This window comes from Rhineura floridana, chromosome 1 (genome assembly GCF_030035675.1).
Source record: "Rhineura floridana isolate rRhiFlo1 chromosome 1, rRhiFlo1.hap2, whole genome shotgun sequence".
Taxonomy (NCBI): Eukaryota; Metazoa; Chordata; class Lepidosauria; order Squamata; family Rhineuridae; genus Rhineura; species Rhineura floridana.
Genome location: NC_084480.1, coordinates 323,144,031 through 323,169,925, shown reverse-complemented (window position 1 = coordinate 323,169,925; position 25,895 = coordinate 323,144,031). Strand labels below are relative to the sequence as shown.

Here is a 25,895-nt window from a genome sequence, read left to right as displayed (position 1 = left end):
TAGTTTGCCTCCTTGCACTTTTATCCGAAACTACAAAGACATCACAGGAATAATGCAATGCAGGTCCAGAAACATCCCTGAACTCACTGGGGGTGGGGTGGGGGTTGAGGAGAAGGTAAAGTCTCTCTGGAGCAGAGTTCATGCCGAGAGGTCACTGTTGTCAAATCTCTCCTGGTCATACACCTCAGCCACCACCTTTCTGCCAGCAAACCAGCGGCCGTTTAGCGCCTGTATGGCTTTGTGAGTCTCTGAGGCCATGGAGAACTCCACAAAGATCTTGACAATGATTTCAGCGTCTTCCTCCTCACCCTGCTTCTCTTGGTAGATGATGACCCTGTTAACAGCTCCAAACTTGCCACACTCTTCCGTGACTTCCCCTTCCAAGTCATCATCAATGTCTTTGGGGTCCACCATGTTGCGCAAGACCATCACTGTTGACTGTTGGGACAACAGAAGGGCAAAATCTCAACTCTGGAAAACCACTCACTATCCACACGGGTGGGGAAACCATTTGGCAATGCGGCCACAACACCCCCACAGCTGCTTCCCATACCCCTATGGGCACGGTGATGCCTCTCACAGGCCTTGCACTCTGGCTGCCCCCTGCATCATCTTCCATCATGTTTCATATAAACATAAGCCCAGCCTGCTGGATGAGGCCAGCGGGAGCCTATCTAGCCCAGCCTCCTGTTCTTACAGTGGCCAACCAGGTGCCCAATAGGAAGCCTACAAGCAGGACCTGAACACCACAGCACTCTCCCCTCTTGCGGTTTCCAGCAACTGGGATTCTGAAGCATTCCACCTCCGACAGTGGAGGCAGACCACAGCCATCATGGCGAGCAGCCACTGATAGCTTTACCCTCCGTGGATTTGTCTAATCCAAGTTGGTGGCCATCACTGCCTCTTGCGGGAGTGAATTCCGTGGTTTAACTATGCGCTGAGTGAAGAAGTCCTTTTTTTGGGGGGGGGGGGTCTGTTTCTTTTCCTGTATTCACCTGTCCTCCCAACCCCAAGCACAACAGAAGGCACAGCTTACCAACCACTCTGCCAGGCAACACGAGGAGCCAAAAGCCACAACCAAGAAGACTTTCTGGCCTGCCCCACTCAACTCACCTCCTGCTTCCGGAGCAGTTTCTGCATCACCATATGGCGGGCGCTGCTGCCAGAGATGCTCATGTGCTCCTGCTCACTGAGCATTTCTGGCCTTTCAGACTCCTGGAAAACATCTTCCTCCTCCTTCTCCTTCTTTGCTTCTAGCAGGGCCAGTGTTGGGGGGCTGGCCAAGATGGGGTTCACTACACCCACCTGGGGAATTGTGACAGGAATGGGTGGACGAGCAGGGGTCACACCTGAAGGGGGAAACAGATCAAGACAGGAGCTGCAGCAATTCACATCCTCCAGGACCCTCTTCTTCTCCAGCCAACAAGCAAGGCAGCCCACACACACCAAGGAGGGAAGACGCTGCGCTCCATCAGACAGACTCGGGCAAGGACCCCAGCTCACGGGGCAGCCATGTCTCTCGTTCAGGAACAGAGGAAGCTGCCTTCTACAGAGTCAGACCACTGGGCCCATCTAGCTCAGTATTGTCTACACAGACTGGCAGCAGCTTTCAAGTATTTCAGGCAGGGGACTCTGTCACAGCCCTACCTGGAGGTGCCATTGGGGGTTGAACCTGGGGCCTTCTTTGTGCAAAGCAGCTACAGCCCTTTCCTCATCCAGCAGAAAGGATCGCTCACTCAGAGCACCATCCGCTGGGGCACAAAGCCCTGCAGCTCTGGGAGCAGCCTGACTGCTGGGCAAGAACAAAAGCAAGGAAGCAGCAGCCCCCACCCCCGAAGTGGGAGGCATGCAAAGCGCTTTGGGGAAGGCTGTGGCTCCCTGGCAGGGCACCTGCTTTGTATGGGAAAAGGTCCGAGGTTCAAATGAAAAGCCTTCCAGATGGCAGGTGAAGGAAACCATGAAGAGCTGCTGCCACTCAGAGAAGATAATACTGAGCAAGACAGACCAATGGCGTGACTTGGTAGGAAGCAGCTTCCTATTTTACCGAAAAACAGCCCTGCTGAATCACATCAAAGGTCCACGTAATCCAGTAGGTTTCATAGCGATGCTCCTGTGAAAAATCATAAGGCAGGCACCTGCGTTTCAGCAACTAGTATTTATGAAGGTTCAATAACTCTCACAGCAAATAGCCACTGAAAGAGCTAGCCTACACCAAATCCCGTTAAAGAAAATATGGCCATTGCTATGTCTTCTGATAGCAAATTCCATAATTATATATTCCGAGAAGTCTAAGTCTCTGTTGAACCTGCTGCCAATTAATTTTCTAAATTCAAGTAGCACAGCAAAGAAGAAAAACATCCCCCAATCCCCATTTTTTATGCCATGAGGTTTTTTTTAAAACTATCATGTGCCTCCTTGCTCACCCTTTTAAATTAAAAAACCCCAAATGTAACCTTTTGTTGTAGGAGAGTTAACACTGTCCCTTTATCTCTTTGGTTGCCCTTTTCTGAACTTTTTACAGCTGTACAATATCTATCGTGAGGTGAGGCCACCAGAACTGTATACAGTATTCCAAGTGTGTTGCCCTATAGATTTCTAGAACAGCACTATGGTGAAGCCCTTTCCTAAAGATCCCTAACTTGGGATTTGTCTTTTTTCACAGCTGCCACACAGTGGTTTGACATCTTCAATATCCCCTCTAACACCAAGATCCCACTCCTGATCAGTCACCACCGGTTTAATCCCCCTTAACATATACGTGAAATTATATGTTGTGTTCAGTGTAGTGCTAAGTTGAATGTTCCATCAGTAGAAAGATTTTTCTTTGCCCAACCGAACTTTCTCCCCCTCTGCCCCCCGCCAAATCTCCCCAACCACCCAGAGCAGATCTGGGGCAGGCACAGGGGGAGGAGAGGGGGAGACATCCCCTTGTCTTAGTTCTGGTTGCTCCACCCTTTTGCTCTTGTTCCAATGTTCATCAGTTCACACTTTATTAAACTGAATAGCTTTTGCCATGTTAATGCCCATTTACCAAGTTGGAAAATATCCTTCCGGAGCTCCTCACAATCCCTTTTAGTTTTAGCAGCCCTGAAAAATTCAGTATCATCATGAAAATTAGCTACCTTGCTGATCACCTCCCACTCTAGATAATTTATGATTAACTTAAAATGTACCAGTCCAATACAGATCCTTGGCATGCTCCACTTCCTCCATTGGAAGAACCATTTATTCCTGCTCTCTGCTTCCTGTTTGTCAGTTCTTGAACCACAAAAGGACCTCTCCTCTTACTCCATGACTGCTAAGCTTACTTAGGAGTAATGAAGGACTTTATCAAAAATATTTTGAAAGTCTAGGTATACAATGCTGACTGGCCTCTGTCTATATACTTGTTGACATTCTCAAAGAACTTTAAAAGGTTAACGAGATAGAATCTTGCAGAAACCATGCTGGTTCTGATTCAGTAAGACTTTTCTGTATGCTTGGTAATTCTACCTTTAATAACACTTTCCACCAGTTTTCCTGCAAGAGATGTTAAGCTAACTGGCTAGTAATTTATGTATTACATATTTCTGTTAGAAGATCAGCAATTTCACATTTGAGTTCTTAAAAGACTCTTTGGGTCGATAACATCCAGACCCAGTGTTTTGTCAGTAAGCTTCAAACTCCTTGTCACCGCTATTTGCCTCAGTTCCTTTCACTTCTTTCAAATATAGAAGCGAGCCACCTCTCAGAGAGTGAGTGAACAGGCAAAGCTAACGAGTTTGGCAGAGGAACTCAGCAGGGGAGGTTCCTAAAAAAATTTTTTTTCCTTATACGGTGCACCACATACCAGTGGGACTCTCCTATTTACCCTTAAGGAGGACAACACAGAGTACAAGCCATTGCAATACAAACAGAAAGTACAAAACCAAAAGAAGTAGAGACTATGGATGGGAAGGACCCTCCAGTGGTGGTGACTTGCAAGGTGTGTGCAATGATTGTTTTCTTGCCTGAGAACAACATGGCACACACATGCAACAAGTGCAAGCTGGAGGCGCTGTTGGAAGAAAAAGTGAGAGGCCTAGAACGGTAGGGGTCACAGATAGAACGCTGGAACTACAACAGCAAAGAGAAGTACAGGCGGTGGAAGAACAGCAGCATGCTGCAGCAGAAGAGGAAATTGTTGTGGAGAGCAACAACGAAGTGGAGGAAACTCTGGAAAAGGGTGATGAGCAGAAGAGCTAGAAGACACCCTTCACCAGTGGAACCAAGGAACCATTTCCAGGCACTTGAGAATGAGACTAGAGGACATTCTGCAGGGGAAGAATTACAGGAGACCCCACGCGAGTAAGAAGCTGAAGCTCAGTTAAGCAAAGGTAATGATACCATGCCCCACAACAAGAAGAGTGGTAGTAGTAGTAGTAATGGGAGACTCCCCACTGCATGGGATTGAAACCCAAGTATGCCGAGAAGACCCATGGACTCGCCAGGTATGCTGTCTCCCTGGAGAATGGATTAGAGATGTAGCAGAACGGTTGCCAACACTCATCAAGCCACCGACAGGCATCCCTTTCTTGTCATCCATGTGGGAACAAATGATACTGCCAAGTGGAGCTATTAAGAAATCATGTCAGACTTTGAAGTTCTGGGAAGGAAACTCAAGGACTTTGGGGCCCAGATAGTTTTCTCATTCATCCTTCCGGTACTCAGAAGAGGAGTGGAAAGGGAAAGAAAAATACTCCTGGTGAATGATGGGCTATGAAAGTAGTGCTGATGCGAGAGATTTGGATTCTGGGGCCACAGGCTACACTTTCTGGAAGAGGGACTGCTGGCAAGTGATGGGTTGCACCTCACAAGGACTGGGAAGAATGTGTTTGGCCACAGCATGGAGAACCTCATCAGAAGAGCTTTAAATTGAATCCTACGGGGGGAGGGAGATGTAAACTTGGCAGTAATTACTAACAGGCTTGTGCACAGTAAGAGGAACTGAAGGAAAGGCTCTAATAGGGCCCGGTAATAGTCTTCATAAAAATGTAGGAAGAAAGCCAGGCCATAAATCACATGGTCTTTGATGACTGTATACTAATGGCCAGAATATGGGGGAAAACAGGATGAACTTGAACTCAATACAGGAGAGTAAATACGACTTGATAGGTATAACTGAAACTTGGTGGAATGACTCCCATGACTGGAATACAGCAATTGAAGGATATAACTTGTTCAAAAACAACAGTAGGAATAGAAAGGGAAGTGGAGTCATGCTATATGTTAAAAATATATATCCCTGCAGATATACAGGAGGATCAGCTTCGTCACTCCACCAAGAGTATCTGGAATAAATTAATGGGGCAAGGAGTAAAAGGAACATGGTGGTTGGAGTCTACTACTGGCCACCCAATCAAGAAGATGAGGATGGAAATTTTGCAAAGCAAATTGCCAGTGTTTCAAGGAGGCATGATGCAGTAACAATGGGGGATGTCAGTTAACCAGGTATCTGTTGGGAGACAAATTCTGCCAAACACGGCCCCTCCAAGAAATTTCTGATGTGTGTTGAAAATAACTTTCTCCTCCAGAAAGTGGAGGAAGCAACTAGAGGATCAACTATCCTTGACTTGATTCTAACCAACAGAAGTGGCAGTTATGGGAACTCTGGGGAAAAGTGACCATGTTGTCCTTGAGTTTTTGATTTTAAAGCAAGCAAAAGCTGAGGGTAGCCATACGTGTACCTTGGAGTTCAGGAAAGCCGATTTTAATAATCTGAGAGCAATGGTAAGTAAGGCTCCTGGCAAGCGACCCTAATGAGAAAAGGAGCCCAAGATGGGTGGGGGTTTCTAAATGAGGAAATTCAGAAGGCACTATGGCAAACAATTCCAACAAGGAAAAAAGGTGGCATGGCATCAGGAAGGCTAAAGCTGAGAATGAGCTGAGGTTAGCAAGGGATGCTAAAAGCAACAAAAAAAGTGTTCTTCAGGTACCATCCATAGTAAAAGACAGAGAAAAGAAATGGTGGCACAGCTACTCAATGAGGATGGCAAAATGGTAACAGATGACAAAGAAAAGGCAGAAGTGCTCAATTCCTACTTTGGCTTAGTCTTCTCAGTCTATGACCCTTCTGGCAAACATGAAGCGGAAGAGGCACAATTGCAGCTTGAAATTGATAGACAAATGGTCATGGAATACCTAATCACTTTGAATGAGTTCAAATCTGCAGGGCCCAACGAACTGCATCCAGGAGTATTGAAGAAACTGGCTGAAGAACTCTCAGAACCACTGTCTATTAACTTTCCAAAATCATGGAGGATGGAGTGAAGTGACGGATGACTGCAGGAGGGCTAATGTTGTCCCCATCTTCAAAAAGGGGGAACCTGGGAGCTACAGACCAATCAGTCTGACACTGAACCAAGAAAATTCTGGAGCAGATTATAAAGTGGTCAATCTGTTTGTTGTTGTTATGTGCCTTCAAGTCGATTACAACTTATGGCGACCCTATGAATCAGCGACCTCCAAGAGCATCTGTCATGAACCACCCTGTTCAAATCTTGTAAATTCACGTCTGTGGCTTCCTTTATGGAATCAATTCATCTCTTGTTTGGCCTTCCTCTTTTTCTACTCCCTGCTGTTTTCCCCAGCATTATGATCTTTTCTAATGAATCATGTCTTCTCATGATGTGTCCAAAGTATGATAACCTCAGTTTCATCATTTTAGTTTCTAGTGATAGTTCTGGTTTAATGATAGTTCTGTTTTAATTTGTTCTAACACCCAATTATTTGTCTTTTTTGCAGTCCATGGTATGCGCAAAGCTCTCCTCCAACACCACATTTCAAATGAGTTGACTTTTCTCTTATCAGCTTTTTTCACTGTCCAACTTTCACATCCATACATAGAAATCGGGAATACCATGGTCTGAATGATCCTGACTTTAGTGTTCAATGATACATTTGTAAGCACCTTGAAAACAACGTAGTAATTACTTGGAGCCAACATGGAGTTTTCAAGAAGAAATCCTGCCACACTATCTAATTTTTTGATCGGGTAACCTCCCTTGTAGACTGTGGCAATGCTGTGGACATAATCTATCTCAACTTCAGCAAATCGTTTGTCAAAGTGCCACATGATACTCTGATTAGCAAGCTATCTAAACATGGGCAGGATGAAATAACTATCAGCTGGATCTACAGTTGACTACAGAATCGTACTCAAAGAGTGCTTATCAATGGTTTCTTCACAAACTGGGGGGAGGTAACAAGCGGGTTACCGCAGGGCTGAGTCCTGGGCCCAGTACTCTTCAACATTTTTATTAATGACTTGGATGAGGAAGTGCAGAGAATGCTTTTCAAATATGCAGACGATACAAAATTGGGAGGAATAGCTAATACCATGGTAGACAGAAACAAAATTCAAAGGGATCCTGATAGGCTGGAGCATTGGGCTGAAAACAACAGAATGGAATTTAACAGGGATAAATGCAAAGTTTTACACCTAGGAAAAAGAAACCAAATCCACAGTTTTAAGATGGGGGATACTTGGCTCAGCAATACTACATGCGAGAAGGATCTCGGGATTGTTGTTGATCACATGCTGAATGTGAGCTAACAGTGTGATATGGCTGCAAAAAAGGCAAATGCTATTTTAGGCTGCATTAACAGAAGTATAGTTTCCAAATCACATGAAGTATTGGTCCCCTCTATTCAGCACTGGTTAGGCCTCATCATGAGTACTGCATTCAGTTCTGGACACTGTACTTTAAGAAGGATGAGCACAAACTTGAGTGGATTCAGAGGAGAGCAACAAGGATGATCAGGGAACTGGAAACAAAGCCCTATGAGGAGAGACTGAAAGAACTGGGCATGTTTAGCCTTGAGAAGAGAAGACTGAGGAGAGATATGATAGTGCTCTTCAAGTCCTTGTGAGGTTGCCACACAGAGGAGAGCCATGATCTCTTCTCAATCATTCCAGAGTGCAGGACACGGAATAATGGGCTCAAGTTACAGGAAGCCAGATTTCGACTGAACATCAGGAAAAACTTCCTAAACTGTTAGAATGGGATTACAATGGAACCAACGACCTTGGGAGGTGGTGGGCTCTCCGATACTGGAGGCCTTCAAGAGGCAGCTGGACAGGCGCCTGTTGAGTATGCTTTAAGTTGGATTCCTGCATGGAGCAGGGGGTTGGACTGGATGGCCTTATAGGCCCCGTCCAACTCTACAATTCCATGATTCCTGGGAAAGTTAGTTCAGGCACAGGGATCTACCTCTGGGAAGTTTAGAAGAAGAGCATGAGCGTACTAGCACTCTGCTGCTTATTCCCCCGGCTACAGGTATTCAAAAGCATTACAGGTATTGACAGACCTCTTCCTCAGTGAATCTGTCTTAATCCTCTTGTAAAGGCATCTAAGGCAGTGGCCACCATCATCTCTCACAGCATCAAATTTGGTACGTTACATTATGCAGGGTATGGAAAAGCCTTCTCTTTTGCTTGACCTTAGTCACCTGCCAATTTAATTGGATGATCTCAAGTTCTAGGGAAAACTGCTCCCTATCCACTTTTCTCCAAAACTTGCATAATTTTTATACTTCTATGATGTGTCTCTTTTCCCCACCCCTTTACTTCCTTGTTCAGAGCAGGGCTTGAAGCTCACTGGGCGACCTTGGGCCGGTCACTGCCTCTCAGCCTCAGAGGAAGGCAATGGGAAACCCCCTCTGAATACCGCTTACCATGAAAACCCTATTCATAGGGTCGCCGTAAGTCGGAATCGACTGTTTTCAGAGCAGGGCTGGAGAACCTGTGGCTCTCTCATGTCTTGTTGGACTCCAACTCCCAACAGCCCCAGTCAGCATTGCCTGGGATCAGTTATGATGGGAGTTGTAGTCCAGCTGGTTCTCCACTCTTGGGCCTACACTAAACATTCCAAATAATGATGCAGCCTTTCACAAAACACTTTCTTACAGAATCTCATTTGCCATTTTGTTGCCCATTCACCTACTTTTCAGAGAACCTTTTATTGACTGATTGTATTTATATACCGTCCCATAGCCAAAGCTCTCTGGGCGGTTTACAGTAACTTCTTGTTGTTGTTATGTGCCTCCAAGTCAACTATGACTTATGGCGACCGTATGAATCAGTGACCTCTGACATCATCTGTCATGAACCACCCTGCTCAGATCTTGTAAGTTCAGGTCTGCGGCTTCCTTTATGGAATCAATCCATCTCTTGTTTGGCCTTCCTCTAAACTAAACTAAAAACATTAAAAACAAATATACAAATTTAAAACACATCTTTTAAAAACAATTTAAAACACAATTTAAAACAATTTAAAAACACATGCTAAAACGCCTGGGAGAAGAAGAAAGTCTTGACCTGGCGCCGAATAGATAACAGTGATGGCGCCAGGCGTTCCTCGTCAGGTTGATCATACCATAATTTTGGAACTCTGCAGTCCTGTTTGGTTTTTACCACCCTGAATGCTGCTTTGTCAAGCACAAGCAAGCAGAGGGGTCTTATGAGGTTGGGGATCAGATGTAGATAGTCTGGAGTCAGGGCGGTGAGGTGGCCTACTATGGATATACCAAAATATTCCTGATGGTGAGCTCCAAAAGTTCTCCCCAAACTGTCCAAGTGGGAAACAAACTAGGAGATGAGATTCATTTTAAGTGCAAAGTGACATAATTGAAACAAGACCCCCAACTTTACACACACTGGTGGAGTCATAATAAATAAACTAGCTGTTACTAGCAAGGAACAAAATGCAGGCTGAAGGGCTCAGCATGTTAGCAGTGGAGAGAAAGGCAGTTTTGAGAAATCAAAACCAAAACAGCCATCATATAGAGATGTACCAATCTTGAGAAGGACACCATAGAGCTGGAGGAAGTAAAGAAAAAGACAAAAGACAACCAAGATGGTCAAGGGGTTGGAGCATCTTCCTTACAAGGGACAACTGAAGAGGTTAGGTCATTTTAGTTTAGAAAATAAAATAGCAAGGAGAGTAAACATAATAGTGATGCATAAAATGATGCATGGCGTGGAGAAAGTGGATCAACGTAAGTTCTTTTCCTTCTCTCATAACTCTGGAACGTAAGGTTGTCTAATGAAATTGACAGGCAGCAGGTTCAAGACAGACCAAAGGAAGGATTCCACACAACACGCTGTTAAGTTATGGAACTCCTTGCCACATTCTGCACTGAAGGCGTTGAGATGTTTTAAAAGGAAGATTCAACAAATTCAGGAAGGCAGGATACCTCCAGTTGCCAAAACATAAGGGTTCAGCAGGAGAGCTGTCCTCACCTCCACACCATGCATATGAGAGTTTCATAGGCCTGGACTAGAATTCCGAGCAGGCCTTTGGTCTGTGGGGAGGAGCTAAGTAGCAAGACCCCCCCACCGTGCCTTCCGAACTCACCTGTGATTACACCTGGTGCTTGGGCCGCCATCACAGCCTGCGGTAACGCCCCCAGGGGCTGCGCTAAGGTCAATGCTGGCGTTACCAGCCCAGGAGTTGCCAACGTGCTAAGTACTGCAGCTCCCGTCACGCCTGCCACAGCTTCCTACAAGAGAAAAGGCCACAGGACAACTTCAGATCTGCCAAAGAAGCCTCATCCCTCCTTTTCCTATAGCACCCAAAGAGGCCCAGCAGGCCCACAACACGCCCTTCCTCAAGTGCCGCAACCACTAACACCGACACCCATGCTACAGCTGGGGGGCGGGGGCGGGGAGAAAGACTCCTCTCCCCACAAGAGAGGTAAGAGCAGGTAGATGCAGACCCTAGAGATGCTCTAGGCAGGTACAAGCATCTTCCAGGAGAGATGCATCCATGGGGAAGAGGGTGACCTGTGTCCTCAGCACCCACATACCTGAGCCGTGATCTTTGCTGTGGCAGCTGCTGCTGCGACTGCCGCTGCAGGAGGCAGGCCTCCTGGCGTCGCAGGGGTCAGGAGCGGCATGGGGGGCGTGACAGCTTTGCCAACTCGAAGGTACTGGCCCCCCAAGTCAAACAGGTTCATGGACGAGACAGCATCTTGTGAAGACTGTGCCTTCTCATATTCTGCAAAAAGAACAGCCAGTGACATGAGGGCAACGGCCCCATGCCGGTGTGGATTTTGACCTCTCCGCCAACAGCCCACTTACCAATGAACCCATAGCCCTTGTGTTTCCCTGTTGTGGGGTCCCGGGCCAGTGTGCAGGACTTGACCTTCCCAAAGGCCTCAAAAACGCTCTTGATGTCATCATCTGAAAGGTCCTGGTGAACCGATGCCACATAGATTCGGTTGAAGGCCCGTGCCTCCTCTGCCAGCTGATCTATAATGGGCTGAGCTTGGCCAATGTTGCTGGGCCTTCCGACCTGCAAGCAGAGGGATCTTGGTCAGGGTGCAGGCAATGCCTGGCCACCTCCAGGCAAGGCTGGGCCATCAGACTGCACACTCTGTCACTCTGTCACATTTACCACAGCCTCTGAATGACCAATGGACTGGCTTGCCAGACAGACTCTCTTTGCCTCAAGGAAGCACCAGGGGGACGGACCCACTGCCCACCCAACGCTTTCCTTCTCCAGTGTTGCTTGCAAGGCATGCTGTGTGCAAGAAACCATTGGGACGCAGCGCTGAGTGGAGGAGCCATGATGGGCCCTCCCATCCTGATGGGGAGCAAACCCAGAACCAGTTAAGACAAATAGAGGCATTCAAATGGGCCATACTGCACTTCCAAGACCCAGAGAGCCAATGCACAACCCAGCCACTGCTGCAACCCACCTTGATGTTCCGCCCTCCCAGCATGACAGAGTTCATCTGTTCTAGGGCCAGCTGAGCAGCTTCAGGCACCTCGTATTCCACAAAAGCAAAGCCCTGGGAGAAAGAGGGAGGAGAGAGAGAGTACATCATGCCGCAGCCCACGCAGGTGCTCATCCAGCCACCTAGCACTGCAGCTCTCCCCCAAAAACACTCCACCCGGCACCAACCTTGTGTTTCATGGTCACAGAATCCCAGGACATGTCGATGCTCTTGATGGGGCCAAAGGGGGCAAAGGCCTGCCGGATCGTGTCCTCTCCAAGCTCATAGTAAATAGAACCCACGTAGACCCGGCACATGATGGCCAAGGCCCGTTGCCTCTGGGCTGCCATCTGCATTAGAGAGAAGGTCTGGCTGGTCAGCTGGGGGTAGCTGGGGGGGCATGGACAGCTTCCCTCCCCCCCTCCCCAAGAGCAGCAAAGGGAAGGTCTGAGTATGAGCAGCCCCAGCCCACCCAGACCGTCTCATCTCTCTCCCGCAAGAGGAAACCGCCATGTCCTACTGCAGGCAAAGGGGTCCACTCCCTCCCCCTTGGGGCAGCAAGAGATTCAGCTGGGGGCACCCTGCTCCAGTCTTCATTGGAGAGACCTCCCCTCCCCCAGGACCCTCCTCCTCTTTTGCAGAAACCACCAGTGAATGTGCAGGGGACACCCCCCCCCCGCTCAGAAGCACCTGCCACGGTCTCAAGGACATACAGCAGCAATGCCTCCCCCCACCTCTCCACTGAGCCATCAGCCTGGGCAAAAGCACAGCTTGACTCCAAGCCGAGGTTCATGGCTAGCCAGCTACGAGCCTGCTGGGGCACACAGGGCCACTGGGGAACCCTAACGGGAGCCTGCATCTATTACCCTACCCCACACCACTCCGGGAACAGAGCCGCAGGCAGAAGAACCTGCTCTCCGGGGTTAGGTGGGGAGAGCAGAACCGTCCTCAGAGGCCAAATGCAAATAGCCAGGGACACTCGCTTGCTGTGCAGACCAACATGGGCTTTGCACAGCTTTCAAGGCTGCTTTTGGCACCAGGGCTGGGTTGACACCTCAGGAACCCAAGGGGTTTCCCCACCCTTCTCTGGTGGGAAGGAGCCTCTATGATCCAGAAAGCCACAAGGAGTCAACAAGGGCAGCCCTCAATACGCCTGACTCCCTCCCTCTTTGGGATGCAGGCTGAAGGCCATGCCGCAGCTTGACTTGCACAGCTGTGCCCGATGCTTCTCATCCCCACTCTGACTCCCATGGAGAGAATGTCATAGGCCGGACATCAGGCAGCTACAAGCTAGCCCTTTCTCTGCAGAGAGCAAGCAGGTATGGGGCACTCTTGTGATGAGGGGCCCAGCCAAGAGGCCCTCTGGCATGGGGCTCCTTGGGCACTCCTGCTCTTTGCTGCAAAACAAGAACCCTAGAGCTGTGGGGCGACCTTGAGGACCTCTACACACCTCCCAGCATTCAGGAGCCAGCAGGGCAACGAGTTAGGGAGAGGGGCCACATGCGCTCACAAGGGAGAACCGACCCCAGCCCTCCCCACGGAGACTCCCCTGCTGGACTGCCGGTCCCCCTCCCGCTGCAAGCAGCATCAGGCAGCCGCCAGAGCCATTAGGAACACAACTGGAGGCTCCAATGAGACAATAAGGCACCCTGTCAAGCTGCCTTGAGGAAGGCAGGTGGGCGGGTAGCCAGGGGCACCACAAGACCACCAGCCAGCCAGTCGCACAGAGGTCTTATCCCGCCAAAGCTAAGCTAAGCCCAGATTCCCAGCCCCAGGAGACCAGTCGGTACCTGCCGTCTAGTCGAGAGGCAGCCCTTGCGTGTGCTTGCTCTCCTGCCCCCACGAGCCGGACCCTTCAACGGCTCCTGGAGGGCTCAGTCTGACTTCTACCTGCTTGCCAGCCTCACAGCAGTACCTGGGGCACCTGGGCAAGCTCCATGAGAGAGAGAGAGAGAGGGGTGCCTCAAGAGCAAATGTCCTCTCCCTGGGCACAGGGTCAGCAGTAGTCCAGGTCCTGCCCACTAGAGCTCAGGCTCAGCCTGTCCTCTGCAGAGGTGGAGGATGCCAGACTTTGCAACGCCTCTGTGCTGTGCTTAGGCTCCAGCCACAGGAGCAGGGTCCGTGTGCCGCTCAGCCAAAGCCACACACATACACACACACAGGCAGTGAGGCAGCAGAGGCCTTGTAGGCACAACCTCTCTGCCCTCGCCCCCACCCCATGTCCACAGGCCATGCTTTCCTAGTGTTCTCCAGGGAGAGTGGTCCAACTTGCCTAGGGGTCCCTGCGCTGCCCAGCTGCCAGGACTTTCGTGTCCCCTGCTGGCCCACGGGCGAGTTACCTCAGCAGTTACTGTTAGGTCAGGACCTCAGCATCCCTAGAAAGGCGGCTCTCCCAGTTGCTTGGGTCTAATGCTCTCTCTCTCTCTCTCTCTCTCTCTCTCTCTCTCTCTCTGCCCAATGCCTCCAAGGGCCCCGGCTGCCCCCAGCCCAAGGTCTTCCTCTGGGGAGCTCACACTTGGCCTTGGTTGGTGGGACGTGTCCAAAACAGGTGGGTGTGTGGAGGGTCGGAGGGTGGGAGGGAGGGAGGTCACAGCTAAGTCCTCCCCCATGCTAGGCCCTGACTAAGACCAAGTGCCCCAGAAGAAGTGAATGTGTCTATTGACCGATTGTAAAGGTGAGAGAGGATCTCCAAAGCCCATTGTCACTGCTGCCATCTGAAAGACAGTAAAGACAGAGTTCAGTCTGTGGGAGCTGAGCATACGACGGCTTTTCGTCAAAACTCAAGTGGAAGAGGCCTCTCCTTCCTTCCTTCCTTCCTTCCTTCTTGCCTGCCTGCCTGCTGCCGCCGCCTCCCTGCATAGCCCCTGCCAGCCCCAGGGAGCCAGGGGAGAAGCTCAGGACAGATGGGGCTCCTTTCCAACCCTCAACAGCTGGCTAACAGCAGGAGGCATCCCCACACACGCCCCAAAGGACCAGAGCTGCCCAAAGCGCCTGGCATTAGCCCTCCCACCCCCGCCCTCGTTCATGGCTCGTCAGCAAGGGGGCTTCTTCAGCACTAAGGGAGCCCGCTTGCACTGTAAGGTAACTGCCCCTCACGTCCCCTGTCAGAGCAAGGGCAACGCACCCGGCAACCCAATTCCGGGCAGGGAGCCCAGCTCGGTCTCCTCAGGCAGCTAAACTTCCCCTCTCCAGGCTGTGAGTGCGAGCGTGTGGACCTGGGATCTCATGCGGGTGGGGTGAATACAACGCACTTCAATTTCGCAGCGGAAACAGAAGCGAAAGTACCTGGCTCCAGACAGATCTCAGGACTGTGCTGTGGCTCTAAGTGCATAAAGGGGGGAGGGGAGAGGGAGAATTGAAGGCAAGAGCTTCCCTGGGGGGTGCCTCACCTGAAGGTTAGTGAGCTGCTGCTGTTGGTGGGCAATGGTCTGCTTCACCAAGACACTCTTGATGCTTTGCTCCATCGCATACTTTTTGGCCTGGGGGGGGGGGGAGAAAGCCCAGAGTCACAGAGCAGACAATCAAAGAGGCAAACTGGTGCATGACACCGTGGCATCCTCAAAGCACATTTGCCAGTGCTGTGGGCACAGAGAACGGGAAAGCTTGAATTTGAACTCAAAAACTTCATCATGCCCCCCTATACAGCCCCTCCCTTCTCCAGGCCCCATCTGCCCACCCTGTGAGACCTGCTTCCCTCCTCAGCCAGGCCGGGGGACAAGCCAGTAGCTGTTGCCAGATGCTGGCCAAGAATCTCAAGCTTATTTGCCCCCACCCCACCATCACATCCCAAGCTATAGGGAGCTGCTTGTCAAGGGGGCCTAGACCCAAGAAGTGGATGTGGGGGAGCGGGGAGGCAGGCCTCCAGCCTTCCACTGTAGCCTAAGTCCGGGATCCAAATGCGTACCCTCACTTGGGGAGGGGCATCTACTACAGACACTCCCAAAGACATTGCAGGAAACAGGGCAGTGCAAGGGCTTGAGCCTCAGGCTTGGAGCAGGGTTCAAATCTGTGCTTGGCTAAAAGGCTTGCTGGGTGGCCCTGGACAAATCAATCAGTCTAAATTCCTACTTTTACAGCCTGGGATAAGCCACCACATGCCACTTGGCACTCCCTGAGGGAAACACGAGATATCTGGGAGACTTCCCCTCGCTTCTGCTCACCAGTGAGAGGCCCACTGCAATTTCACAGTAGTCTAGAATCTTCCTTGCCAGCCAGCTTCCCAAGTCTACAGAGCTTTCTAGGTGCTCCAGCCCACACTAGCCAAGGCTTCATGGATTACGCGGAGGGCAGCAGCAGATCCTCACATCACTATCCTCTTTCAGGGCTGTACTGAAGAGGGGGAAGCAAGCAGGCTGGAAGGCCCCAGCTGGAGCACTCACCTTCTGAAGAGCCTCCTGCTGCTCCGGGGTGAGAGGAGGGAGTCCCAGCTTGGCTGCTGTGCTCTGCCCATTTTCCACCTTGACGGTCTCTGTGCCCTGCAATCAAAGAGACACCCGTAAAAGGCTGCCAGGCCTGAGAAAGCCATATGGAGAGTCTGCAGTGCGTCAACGGGGAGAGCATTAAGGAGCCCTACAGACCTGCACAGAAAGTCACCAAGCCTCCTTCCTGGGACCTGCCTCAGAGAACCCTGCGTTCTTCTGCCCCATCCCAAAATGCTCCCACGTGGTCCCTGAGATGGCGCCCCTGCATCCTCTCCACTGCTGCCACCCTCCAAGAATACCTACCAGCTTTCCAGAGGGACTCTGGAGAGCAAACCCAAATTCAGGATGGACACGCACCCTTATAACCCAGTGACAGCATGCAGAAGGAAGGAGCACAAGTGCTCAGCTACACCCGCCTCCTTCCACAGGGGAGGCTGTAACAACTGCCACCCCCGAAGAGGAGGCTTCAGTGCAGGAGCTCAGTGCAAAAATATTTCAACACCAACAACATATAGCAGGTGGAGTTATCAATCACCTAAAGTTACTGTCAAACAGCCAAAATGGAAGCGGCAAGTCCCACCGAGGTCAGTGGGACTCCTCATCAGCAAACCTGCATAGAAGCATAATCTTTATGATGCAGGCCATATTAAACTTAGGATATTCAACTATCTCTTCCTGAAGTTGTTCAATAGGCTGGACAGATTTTATCCACTGGTGGCCTTATTGTATTTTTTAACCTGACATGGCTACATAAGCACCAAACAGATATTGCTTATTTCTCTGCCTATATTCAACTATGGTACAGGCAGAGAGATAGGTCTGGTAACCTATTCAGCCAACTCTCTGACCCATTGCAAGACAATAATCACAAAGGGAGATGCTGGCCAGTCACATGGCTGCTCTACACACTGCTGGCCCCTCATCCAAACTGGCTTGGGAAGCAAGGAAGGCAGATGAGCGAGTGGTGATGTGCAAAGCACCAGATCCTCACATAGCAAAGCAGCCTACAGAGAAGGCCCAGGCTTATTCCCCACCCAGATGTTGAGATAAGAGCACACAAAGTATTTCAGGGAAGTGGGGGGAGCTTAAGGACTGCCTTCCAGAATGCAGAAAGCTGCTTTATACTGAGTTAGACCTGGTCTACATCGTAGTTAGCATGTCGGACTAGAACCTGGGAGTCTAGGGTTCAACTCCCCACTCAGCCATGACGCTTGCTGGGTGTCCTTGGGCCAGTTACAGTCTGTCAGCCTAGCCTACATACTGGGTTGTTGTGAGGATAAAATGGAGAGGGAGGAGAGCCATATACGCCACCATGAGCTCCATGGAGGAAAGGTGGAGTCTAAATGAAACAATAAAATCAAACAAATGCTCTTGCAGGGGTTTGAAGGATGGAAGAATGTGTGACTTGACAGGGAGCTTGAAAGGGCAGGGGGGAAAAGTTCAGGCATTTCCCTCAAAACACAGGAGAGAGGTGGTAGATGGTGTCCAGCCCTCCCTGTTATCAAGTGCCAGAAGAGACAGACTAGGAAGGGGGGACCAACACAGGTGTTCAGTGGCAGGAGAATGGACTGCTGCTTGCACAACTGCAGCAAGTGAAATTTAAATGGAATGGGCCTAGAACTAGGCATTGCGAGTGCAGGGGCACAGGATAGCAATCCAGAGAGGCCAAAGTATCACAGGCCAAACCAAAAGAGCCAAAGGCACTTGAAAAGAGACACTGTAGATAAGTGTTTATGAGCTAATGTTGAAAGCCTCCAAGCCAAGGTGGGAGAACTGAAGAGACCCTCCCTGGACCCAGAAAAACTTTTAACTATAGGCCGGTTCCATTCCTGGGCAAGGTCCTTGAACAAGTGGTTGCAGGCCAGCTCCAGACAATCTTGGATGAGACCGATTATCTGGATCCATTTCAGTCGGGTTTCAGGCCTGGTTTTGGCACAGAAACAGCCTTGGTCGCCCTGTGTGATGACCTTTGTCGGGAGAGAGACAGGGGGAGTGTGACTCTGTTGATTCTCCTTGATCTCTCAGCGGCTTTCGATACCATCAACCATGGTATCCTTCTGGGGAGACTGGCTGAGTTGGGAGTGGGAGGTACCGCATTGCAGCGGTTCCATTCCTACTTGGCAGGTCGCCTCCAGAAGGTGGTGCTTGGGGAACATTGCTCGGCACCCTGGACTCTCCAGTATGGGGTTCCGCAGCGGTCAGTTCTGTCCCCCATGCTGTTCAACATCTACATGAAACCGTTGGGTGCAGTCATCCGGAGCTTTGGAGTGCGTTGCCATCAGTATACTGATGACACGCAGCTCTATTTCTCCTTTTCATCTTCTTCAGGTGAGGCTGTCAATGTGCTGAACCAGTGCCTGGCTGCGACAATGGACTGGATGAGGGCTAATAAACTGAGGCTCAATCCAGACAAGACTGAGATGCTGCTAGTGGATGGTTCTTCTGACCAGATGGTGGATGTCCAACCTGTCCTGGATGGGATTGCACTCCCCCTGAAGGAGCAGGTTAGTAGCTTGGGGGTTCTCCTAGAACCATCTCTGTCACTTGAGGCTCAGGTAGCCTCAGTAGCACAGAGTGCCTTCTACCAACTTCAGTTGGTAGCCCAGCTAGGCCCCTATCTGGACAGGGATAACCTGGCTGCAGTTGTCCATGCTCTGGTAACCTCCAAGTTAGATTACTGCAATGCGCTCTACATGGGGCTGCCTTTGAAGACAGTTTGGAAACTGGAGCTTGTGCAAAATGCAGTGGCCAGATTGGTAATAGGGACCAGACGGTTCGAACATATAAAACCGATTCTGGCCTGTTTGCATTGGCTGCCTGTATGTTTCCGAGCTCGATTCAAGGTGCTGGTTTTAACCTATAAAGCCTTACACGGCTTGGGACCACAATACCTGATGGAATACCTCTCCCGATACAAACCCACCCGTACACTACGTTCAAGATCAAAGGCCCTCCTCCGGGTGCCTACTCGGACGGAAGCTGAGAGTCTGGCAACAAGGGAGAGGGCCTTCTCAGTGGTCGCCCCCAAATTATGGAATGATGTCCCTAATGAGGTGCGTCTGGTGCCAACACTTATCTTTTGGGTGCCAGGCCAAGACTTTCCTCTTCTCCCAGGCATTTTAGCATGTGTTTTTAAATTGCTTTTTAAAAGTGTTTTTAAATTTGTATATTTGTTTTTAATGTTTTTAATTGTTGTAAACCGCCCAGAGAGCTTCAGCTATGGGGCAGTATACAAATGCAATAAACAAACTGGAATGTTTGGTCTTAGAGGACAGCACTGATATAGCGAGCACAACAGAAAACCTGGTGGAATGGAGAAAAACAGTAAGACACAGTTATCCCTGGATATCACCTACATTGGAAGGATAGTGAAGGATGTATTGGAGGTGGTGTTACTCTATATGTGCAAAAGGACAAGCTGGAAACCCCAAAAGAGGCAGACCCCTCCACAGAAACATTGGGGGTGGTGAAACCAGGCCCCAAGAGTACTAGGGACATTCTATCACCCCCTGATCAAAATGCTGAGAGAGCTCTTGAGATGAAAAATAAAACTGAGGAAGTATCCAAACTAAAATGTTATAGTAATGGGTGACATCAAATACCCTGAGATACTGGCTATGTATGTGTTCCAGTCATGACAAAGAGGTAAAATTTCTAGATATCCTAAATGTCTGTCCCGTAGGACAGTTGGTCACAGAACCGATCAGAGGCACAGCAGCATTGAACTTAATCTTAAGTGGTACCCAGGACCTGGTACGAGACGTAAGTGTTGGTGAACCAATTGAGAGAAGTGACTATAAATTAGTAAATTAAACATACACGTAAACGGCCAATTGCCAAGAAAATCCAACACCATCACATCTAATCTCAAAAGAGGAAACATCCCGAAAATGAGGGAATCAGTCAGAAGAAAGTTGAAAGGCAAAGCCACAAGGGTTAAATCACTCCAAAATGCTTGGGAGTTGTTTAAAAACACATTATTAGAAGCTCAGCTGGAGTGTATACCACAGATCAGGAAAAGTAATGCCAGGGCCATTAGAGGCAAGAAGGCTTCCTTCAAAAATGGAAGTCTTGACCAAATGAAGAGAATAAAAAGGAACACAAACTCTAGCAAAAGAAATGCAAGAAGACAATAAGGGATGTTAAAAAAGAATCTGAGGAGTACATTGCTAAAAACTTTAAAACCAACAACAAAAAAATCTTTAAATACACTCATAGCAGGAGGCCATCTAAGGTAGGTGGTTGGACCCTTGGATGACAAGGGAGTCAAAGGTGTGCTAAAGCAGGATAAGGAGATTACAGAGAAGCTAAATTAATTATCTGTATACATCTTTACAGCAGAGTATATAGGGCAGATCCTTGTGCCAGAACTAACTTTTGCAGGAAAGGAGTCTAAGGAACTGAGACAGATAGTGGTGACATGAGATGAATCTAGGCTTCATAGACAAAATAAAAACCGACAAATCGCCAGGTCCAGATGGCATCCACCCAAGAGTTCTCAAAGAACTCAAATGTGAGATAGCTGGTCTTCTGACAAGAATAGGTAACTTGCCCTCAGATCCGTGTCCATACCTAAAGACTGGAAAGTGGCCAATGTAACACCAATCTTTTAAAAGGGATCCAGGGGGATCCTGAAAATCACAGGCCGGTTAGCTCAACATCTGTCCCAGGAAAACTGGTAGAAAGCATTGTTAAAAGATAAAATAACCAAGCATATAGAAGAGTGAGCCTTTCTAAAGCAGAACCAGCATGGCTTCTGCAAGGGTAAGTCCTGTCTCATTAACTTATTGAGAGTTCTTTGAGAGCGTCAACAAGCATGATGATAGAGGTGATCCGGTGGACATAGCATACTTTGACTTTCAAAAAGCTTTCAAAAAGATACCTCACCAAAGACGCCTGAGCAAGTTTATCAGTCAAGGAATAAGAGAAGTCCTCTAGTGGATCAGGAACTGGCTAGGAGACACAAAATAGAGAGTAGGAATAAATGGACAGTTCTCCCAATGGAGGCATATAGAAAGTGGAATCCCCCAAGGATTGGTATTGGAACCTGTGCTTTTTAACTTGTCCATAAATTATCTAGGGTATGAGGTAAACAGTGAGGTGACCAAGTTTGCTGATGATATTAAATTGTTCAGAGTTGTTAAAACTCTCCAAAAGGACCTCTTCAAACTGAGTGAATGGATGGTAAAATGGCAAATGCAATTCAATGTAAACAAGTATAAAATGCTTATTGGAGCAAAAACTCTTAATTTCGCATATATGCTCAAGGGGTCTGAACTGGTGGTGACTGACCAGGAACGAGACCTTGGGGTCGTAGTGTTTAGCTCGATGAGTATGTCAACCCAGTGTTCAGCGGCTGCGAAAAGGCAAATTCCATGCTAGGGATCATCAGGAAAAGCACTGAAAATAAAACTGCCAATATCCTAATGCCATTCTATAAATGTATGAAGTGACCACATTTGGAACACTGTATACAGTGCTGGTCCCCTCACCTCAAAAAGGATATTGTAGAGCTGGAAAAGGTTCAGGAAAGACAACCAAAATGATCAGGGGGTGGAACCCCTATGAGGAAAGGTTGCAGCATTTGGGGGTTTTAATTTAGAGAAAAGGTGAGGTAGAGATGACATGACGGAAATGTTTAAAATTATGCATGGAGAAAGCAGATAAAGTTTTTCTCCCTCTCTTGTAACACTAGACCTCGTGGACATCCAATAAAGCTGAATGCTGGGAGATTCAGGACAGGCAAAAGGAAGTCACTCTTCACACAGTGCAGAGTTAAACTAGGGGATTTGCTCCCACAAGAGGCAGTGATGGCCACCAACTTGGATGGCTTTAAGAGAGGACTAGGCAAATACATGGAGGAGAAGGCTCTCAATGGCTACTAGCCACGATGGCTATGCTCTGCCCTCCTAGTCCGAAGTGGTATGCTTCCAAACACCAGTTGCTGGAAACCACAGGAGTGGGGAGTGCTCTTGCACTCGGGTCCTGCTTGCAGGCTTCCCCCATGGGGCACCTGATTGGCCACTGTGTGAACAGGATGCCAATGGCCTGATCCAGCAGGCTCTTCTTATGCTTTTAGTCCATTCCTTCTAGGCAGCCCAGAAATAGGGCACAATATTATAGCTTCACAGCGGAAAGACCTCTTGCCGACCATTAATTTATCTAATTCCCACACTATTTTATATGAAGCCGCTGGGAGCTGTCATCAGGGGTTTTATAGTGTGATGACATCAATATGCAGACGACACTCAACTCTCTCTGTTCCATCTGAATCAAGAGAGGCAGAGGTGCTGGACTGGTGCTTGGAGGCAATCATGGGCTGAAAGTGGCCAATAAATTGAGGCTGAATCCTGGAAAGACAGAGGTGTTATGTGTGTCCAGAGTTCTCATATCTAGGAGGTGGAGAGACAGCCTGTTCTGGATGGGATTGCACTCCTCTGGAAGGAGGGGGTCTGCAGCTTGGGAGTACTCCTAGAGCCAGCATTGTTACTGGAGGCTCAGGTGGCCTCAGTGGCTAAGAGGGCCTTTTTCCAGCTCCGTCTGGTTCACCACCCCTTTTGGGAAAAAAATGACTTGGCCACAGTGCTCCATGCTCTACATGGGGGTGCCCTTGAAGACGACTCTGAAACTTCAACTGGCCCAAAATGCAGCAGCCAGATTACTTACTGGGGTTCCCTTGAGATATCATATAACCCGTTTTAAAACAGCTGCATTGGTTGCCAGTTTGTTCCGAAGCACAATTGAAAGTGCTCACTGTGTTTAAAGTGCTAATGTCCCAAATATCTGAAAGACCGCCTCCTTTCCTACCCTCTCAAGTGTTGAGATCAGCAGGGGCAGCTCTTTTTGTAGTTGCACCACTCTCGGAAGCTCAGAGGATGGTAGCCTGGGTGAGGGCACTCTCTGTGATGGCCTCTAAGTTGTGGAACTTCATCCCCACCGAGGTGCATCTGGCTGTACAGTTTTAGGCAAATGCTAAACACACCTCTTTATCCTGGCCTTTGACACCTGAGACAAGTATTTTTAAAACTCACCCTATCTGGGGATTTTAGGTTGTTTTTTAAATTGTTTTACAGATAATTGAGTTACAGATAATCACCCAATCTTCTGTCACATAGAGGAGGGCCGGGATCTCTTCTCAATCGTCCCAGAGTGCAGGACACAGAATAATGAGCTCAAGTTGCAGGAAGCCAGATTTCAACTGGACATCAGGAGAAACTTCCTAACTGTTAGAGCCATACAACAATGGAATCAATGACCTAGAGAGGTAGTGGGCTCTCCAACACTGGATGCATTCAAGAGGCAGCTGGACAGCCATCTGTGGGGAATGCTTTGATTTGGATTCCTGCATTGAGCAGGGGGTTGGACTTGATGGCCTTATAGGCCCCTTCCAACTCTACTATTCTATTATTCTGGCAGCAAGTTAGTAACACAGGAAGAGCCTACCCAGGTTACCAGGCCAGGTCTTCTAAGGGCCTTTACAGGCTTATTATGATGATGGATTTTGGCAGGTGTATCACTGATGTGGTAATAATGCATTAGTGGTGGGTTTATCCTGGACTATCCACATCTCATTCCGCTTTATTTGTTTTTCTGTAATACTTCCTCAGTGTTACTGCATTATTGCTGTTTAGAAGGAGAACTCCTGTGCACAATGAAAGTGGAACAAACAAAAATCCTGAAAAGATACAGGATTTCAGCAGGAAGCTACTGGACATGCACTGAATAGAAACGAAGGAATATATGCGTTCCAGAACTTTGGCAGGTGCAAACAATACTGAAAGTGCATCTGCTGTAACTTCTTGGGAACAGTTTCAGTTGATGCGGCTGATGACATGGACAAAGTGCTTGCAATGATGCGGCCAGCAATGTGTCTTGCTAAGGGGGTTTGACTGAGTGGATCCAGGGTGTGGTCAACAAGTCTTTGCGGGATGGGGGGGTCCCAGCCACCTTGAAAGAGGCAGGGATTCGACCACTCCTGAAAAAGCCCCCCCGGCCCATTAGTTTGTGACTACTGCCCGGTCACAAATACCCCCTGCTTAGGCAAGGTGATTGAGAGGGTTGTGGCGCAGCAATTGCAAGTGCTCTTGGATGAAACTGACCCATTCCAGTCTGGATTCAGGCCTTGTTATGGGACTGAATCAGCCTTGGTTACTGATGGATGACTTTTATCGGGAGAAGGCCAGGGGGAGTACAACCCTGTTGTTCTTACTTGATCTATCGGCAGCTTTTGATACCACTGACTATGGTATCCTTCTGGGCCAATTTAGTAAGATGGGTATCGGAGGCACTGTTTTACAGTGGTTCTGATCCTACCTCTGGGGTTGTTTTCAGAGAATAGCATTGGTTGATTGTCTTTCAGCCCCCTGGTTCTGCTATGGGGTGCTGCAGGGTATCATCTTGTCCCTTATGCTGTTTACCATCTATTTGAAGTCCTTGGGAGCGGTCATCAGCAGATTTGGGGCAAACTGTCAGCAGTACACTTATGATACCCAGTTCTATTTCTTGGTAACATCTGCATTAGGAGAGGCTGTGCAAGCCCTAGACAGGTGCCTGGGTAGTAGGCTGGATGAGGGCCAATAAACTGACTCTGAATCCTAGCAAGACAGAAGTATTGTGGGTTTGTGTTTACCCAAGTTCGAATAATTGGTCAGTTGCCTGCTTTGGATGGGGTCGTACTCCCTCTGAAAGAGCAGTTCTGTAACCTGGGGGTGCTGCTAGTGGCCCTGGTGACCTCAGTGGCTAGGAGTGCCTTTTAACAGCTTCGGGTGCTAAGATAGCTGCGGCTGTTTCTGGATCAGGATAGTATGACTATGCACTGGTAACCTCCAGGCTGGATTACTGTAAAACACTCTACATGGGGCTGCCCTTGAGGTTAGTCCGGAAGCTGCAGATGATACAAAATGCGGCAGCACGACTACTCATTGGGGCAGGGTATCACCAACATGCCACCATCCTGATGAAAGGATTGTACTGGCTGCCCATTAGCGACCAGGCCAGGTTCAAAGTTCTGGTGAACAAAACTCTGTGCAGCTTGCACTTTTTGCGTTTCGGCCGAGCACGTTTCTCTCCTCGCGGGGGGGGGCCTTCCCCCCTCCATCCTTGCTCCCTCTGCCAGAGCTGCGGCCAGCCCGGTGCGCATGCGCCTGGGGCGGCCTATTTTCCATTCTCCCCGCCCTCACGCAAGCGAATCCCCAGAGTGCGGTCCTCTAGCGGCTAGGAAGCAGAAACTACACGCTCCAATGGCCATGGCAACGGGGATCCCGACTAGCGGGCGAGAGCGGGAAGTGGGGCATGCTAGGAAATGTAGTCCCACCCTTCATCCCGCTGGGGCCCCCACGCCCTAGAAGAGGCAACGCGGCGCCACCTCTCCCACCACCCACCACGACGACAAAGCCTTCTCCCCGGCAGCCGTCCTTCTCCCGCCCGCTCCTTCGCCCGCTCACCCGCTGGCTGGTGGGCGAAGAGCTCACCAGAGAGAGCGCAGTCGTCGTCGCCGTCGCCGCCGCCGCCATCTTCTTCGACTCCTCCTTCCCCAACCGCGAGGGTCTCACGAGAACTGAGCAGCCAGCGGGAGAACACGAGATTCCACGGAGAGGGGCTAGAGCGGCGCCGAGCGAGCCACTTCCGGTTCCGTTGGGCGGATCGCGGCGGCTCTGGAGAGAGGGGGCGGGGATAATAGGGCTTTATCTTGGCCTTGATTCGCCATTAAACACCAGCAGAAGAAGGAGAGGGGCG

The 25,895-nt window shown here is 49.3% G+C and overlaps 1 protein-coding gene across 5 annotated transcripts; it reads right to left on the bottom strand.

The window, feature by feature from the left end:
- Window positions 1-25,811, bottom strand: PUF60 (poly(U) binding splicing factor 60). 5 transcript variants are annotated; one of them, XM_061607289.1, is made up of 12 exons: window positions 25,604-25,810; window positions 21,048-21,113; window positions 16,119-16,214; window positions 15,129-15,218; window positions 14,403-14,453; window positions 11,928-12,089; window positions 11,722-11,814; window positions 11,102-11,315; window positions 10,828-11,018; window positions 10,377-10,521; window positions 1,114-1,349; window positions 1-438 (listed from the first exon to the last, which is right to left on the bottom strand). In XM_061607289.1, the coding sequence occupies exons 1-12, from the start codon at window positions 25,670-25,672 to the stop codon at window positions 139-141; spliced, it is 1,713 nt and encodes a 570-aa protein (XP_061463273.1). In that variant the 5' UTR covers window positions 25,673-25,810; the 3' UTR covers window positions 1-138. The 5 variants fall into 5 exon arrangements, with proteins under 5 accessions (XP_061463273.1, XP_061463274.1, XP_061463275.1 ...); XM_061607290.1 differs by having other exon boundaries at window positions 25,631-25,810; XM_061607291.1 differs by lacking the exon at window positions 14,403-14,453 and having other exon boundaries at window positions 25,604-25,811.
- Between the last annotated feature and the right edge of the window lie 84 nt (window positions 25,812-25,895).

Excerpts from the sequence above, each read along its gene's own strand:
- PUF60 (XM_061607289.1), bottom strand. The coding sequence starts at position 25,672 with ATGGCGGCGGCGGCGACGGCGACGACGACTGCGCTCTCTCTGGTGAGC. Across the intron at positions 16,215-21,047 it reads AACTTGCTCAGGCGTCTTTG|GGCACAGAGACCGTCAAGGT; the intron begins GTGAGGTATCTT and ends CTTTGATTGCAG. Across the intron at positions 11,019-11,101 it reads CAAGGGCTATGGGTTCATTG|AATATGAGAAGGCACAGTCT; the intron begins GTAAGTGGGCTG and ends TTCTTTTTGCAG.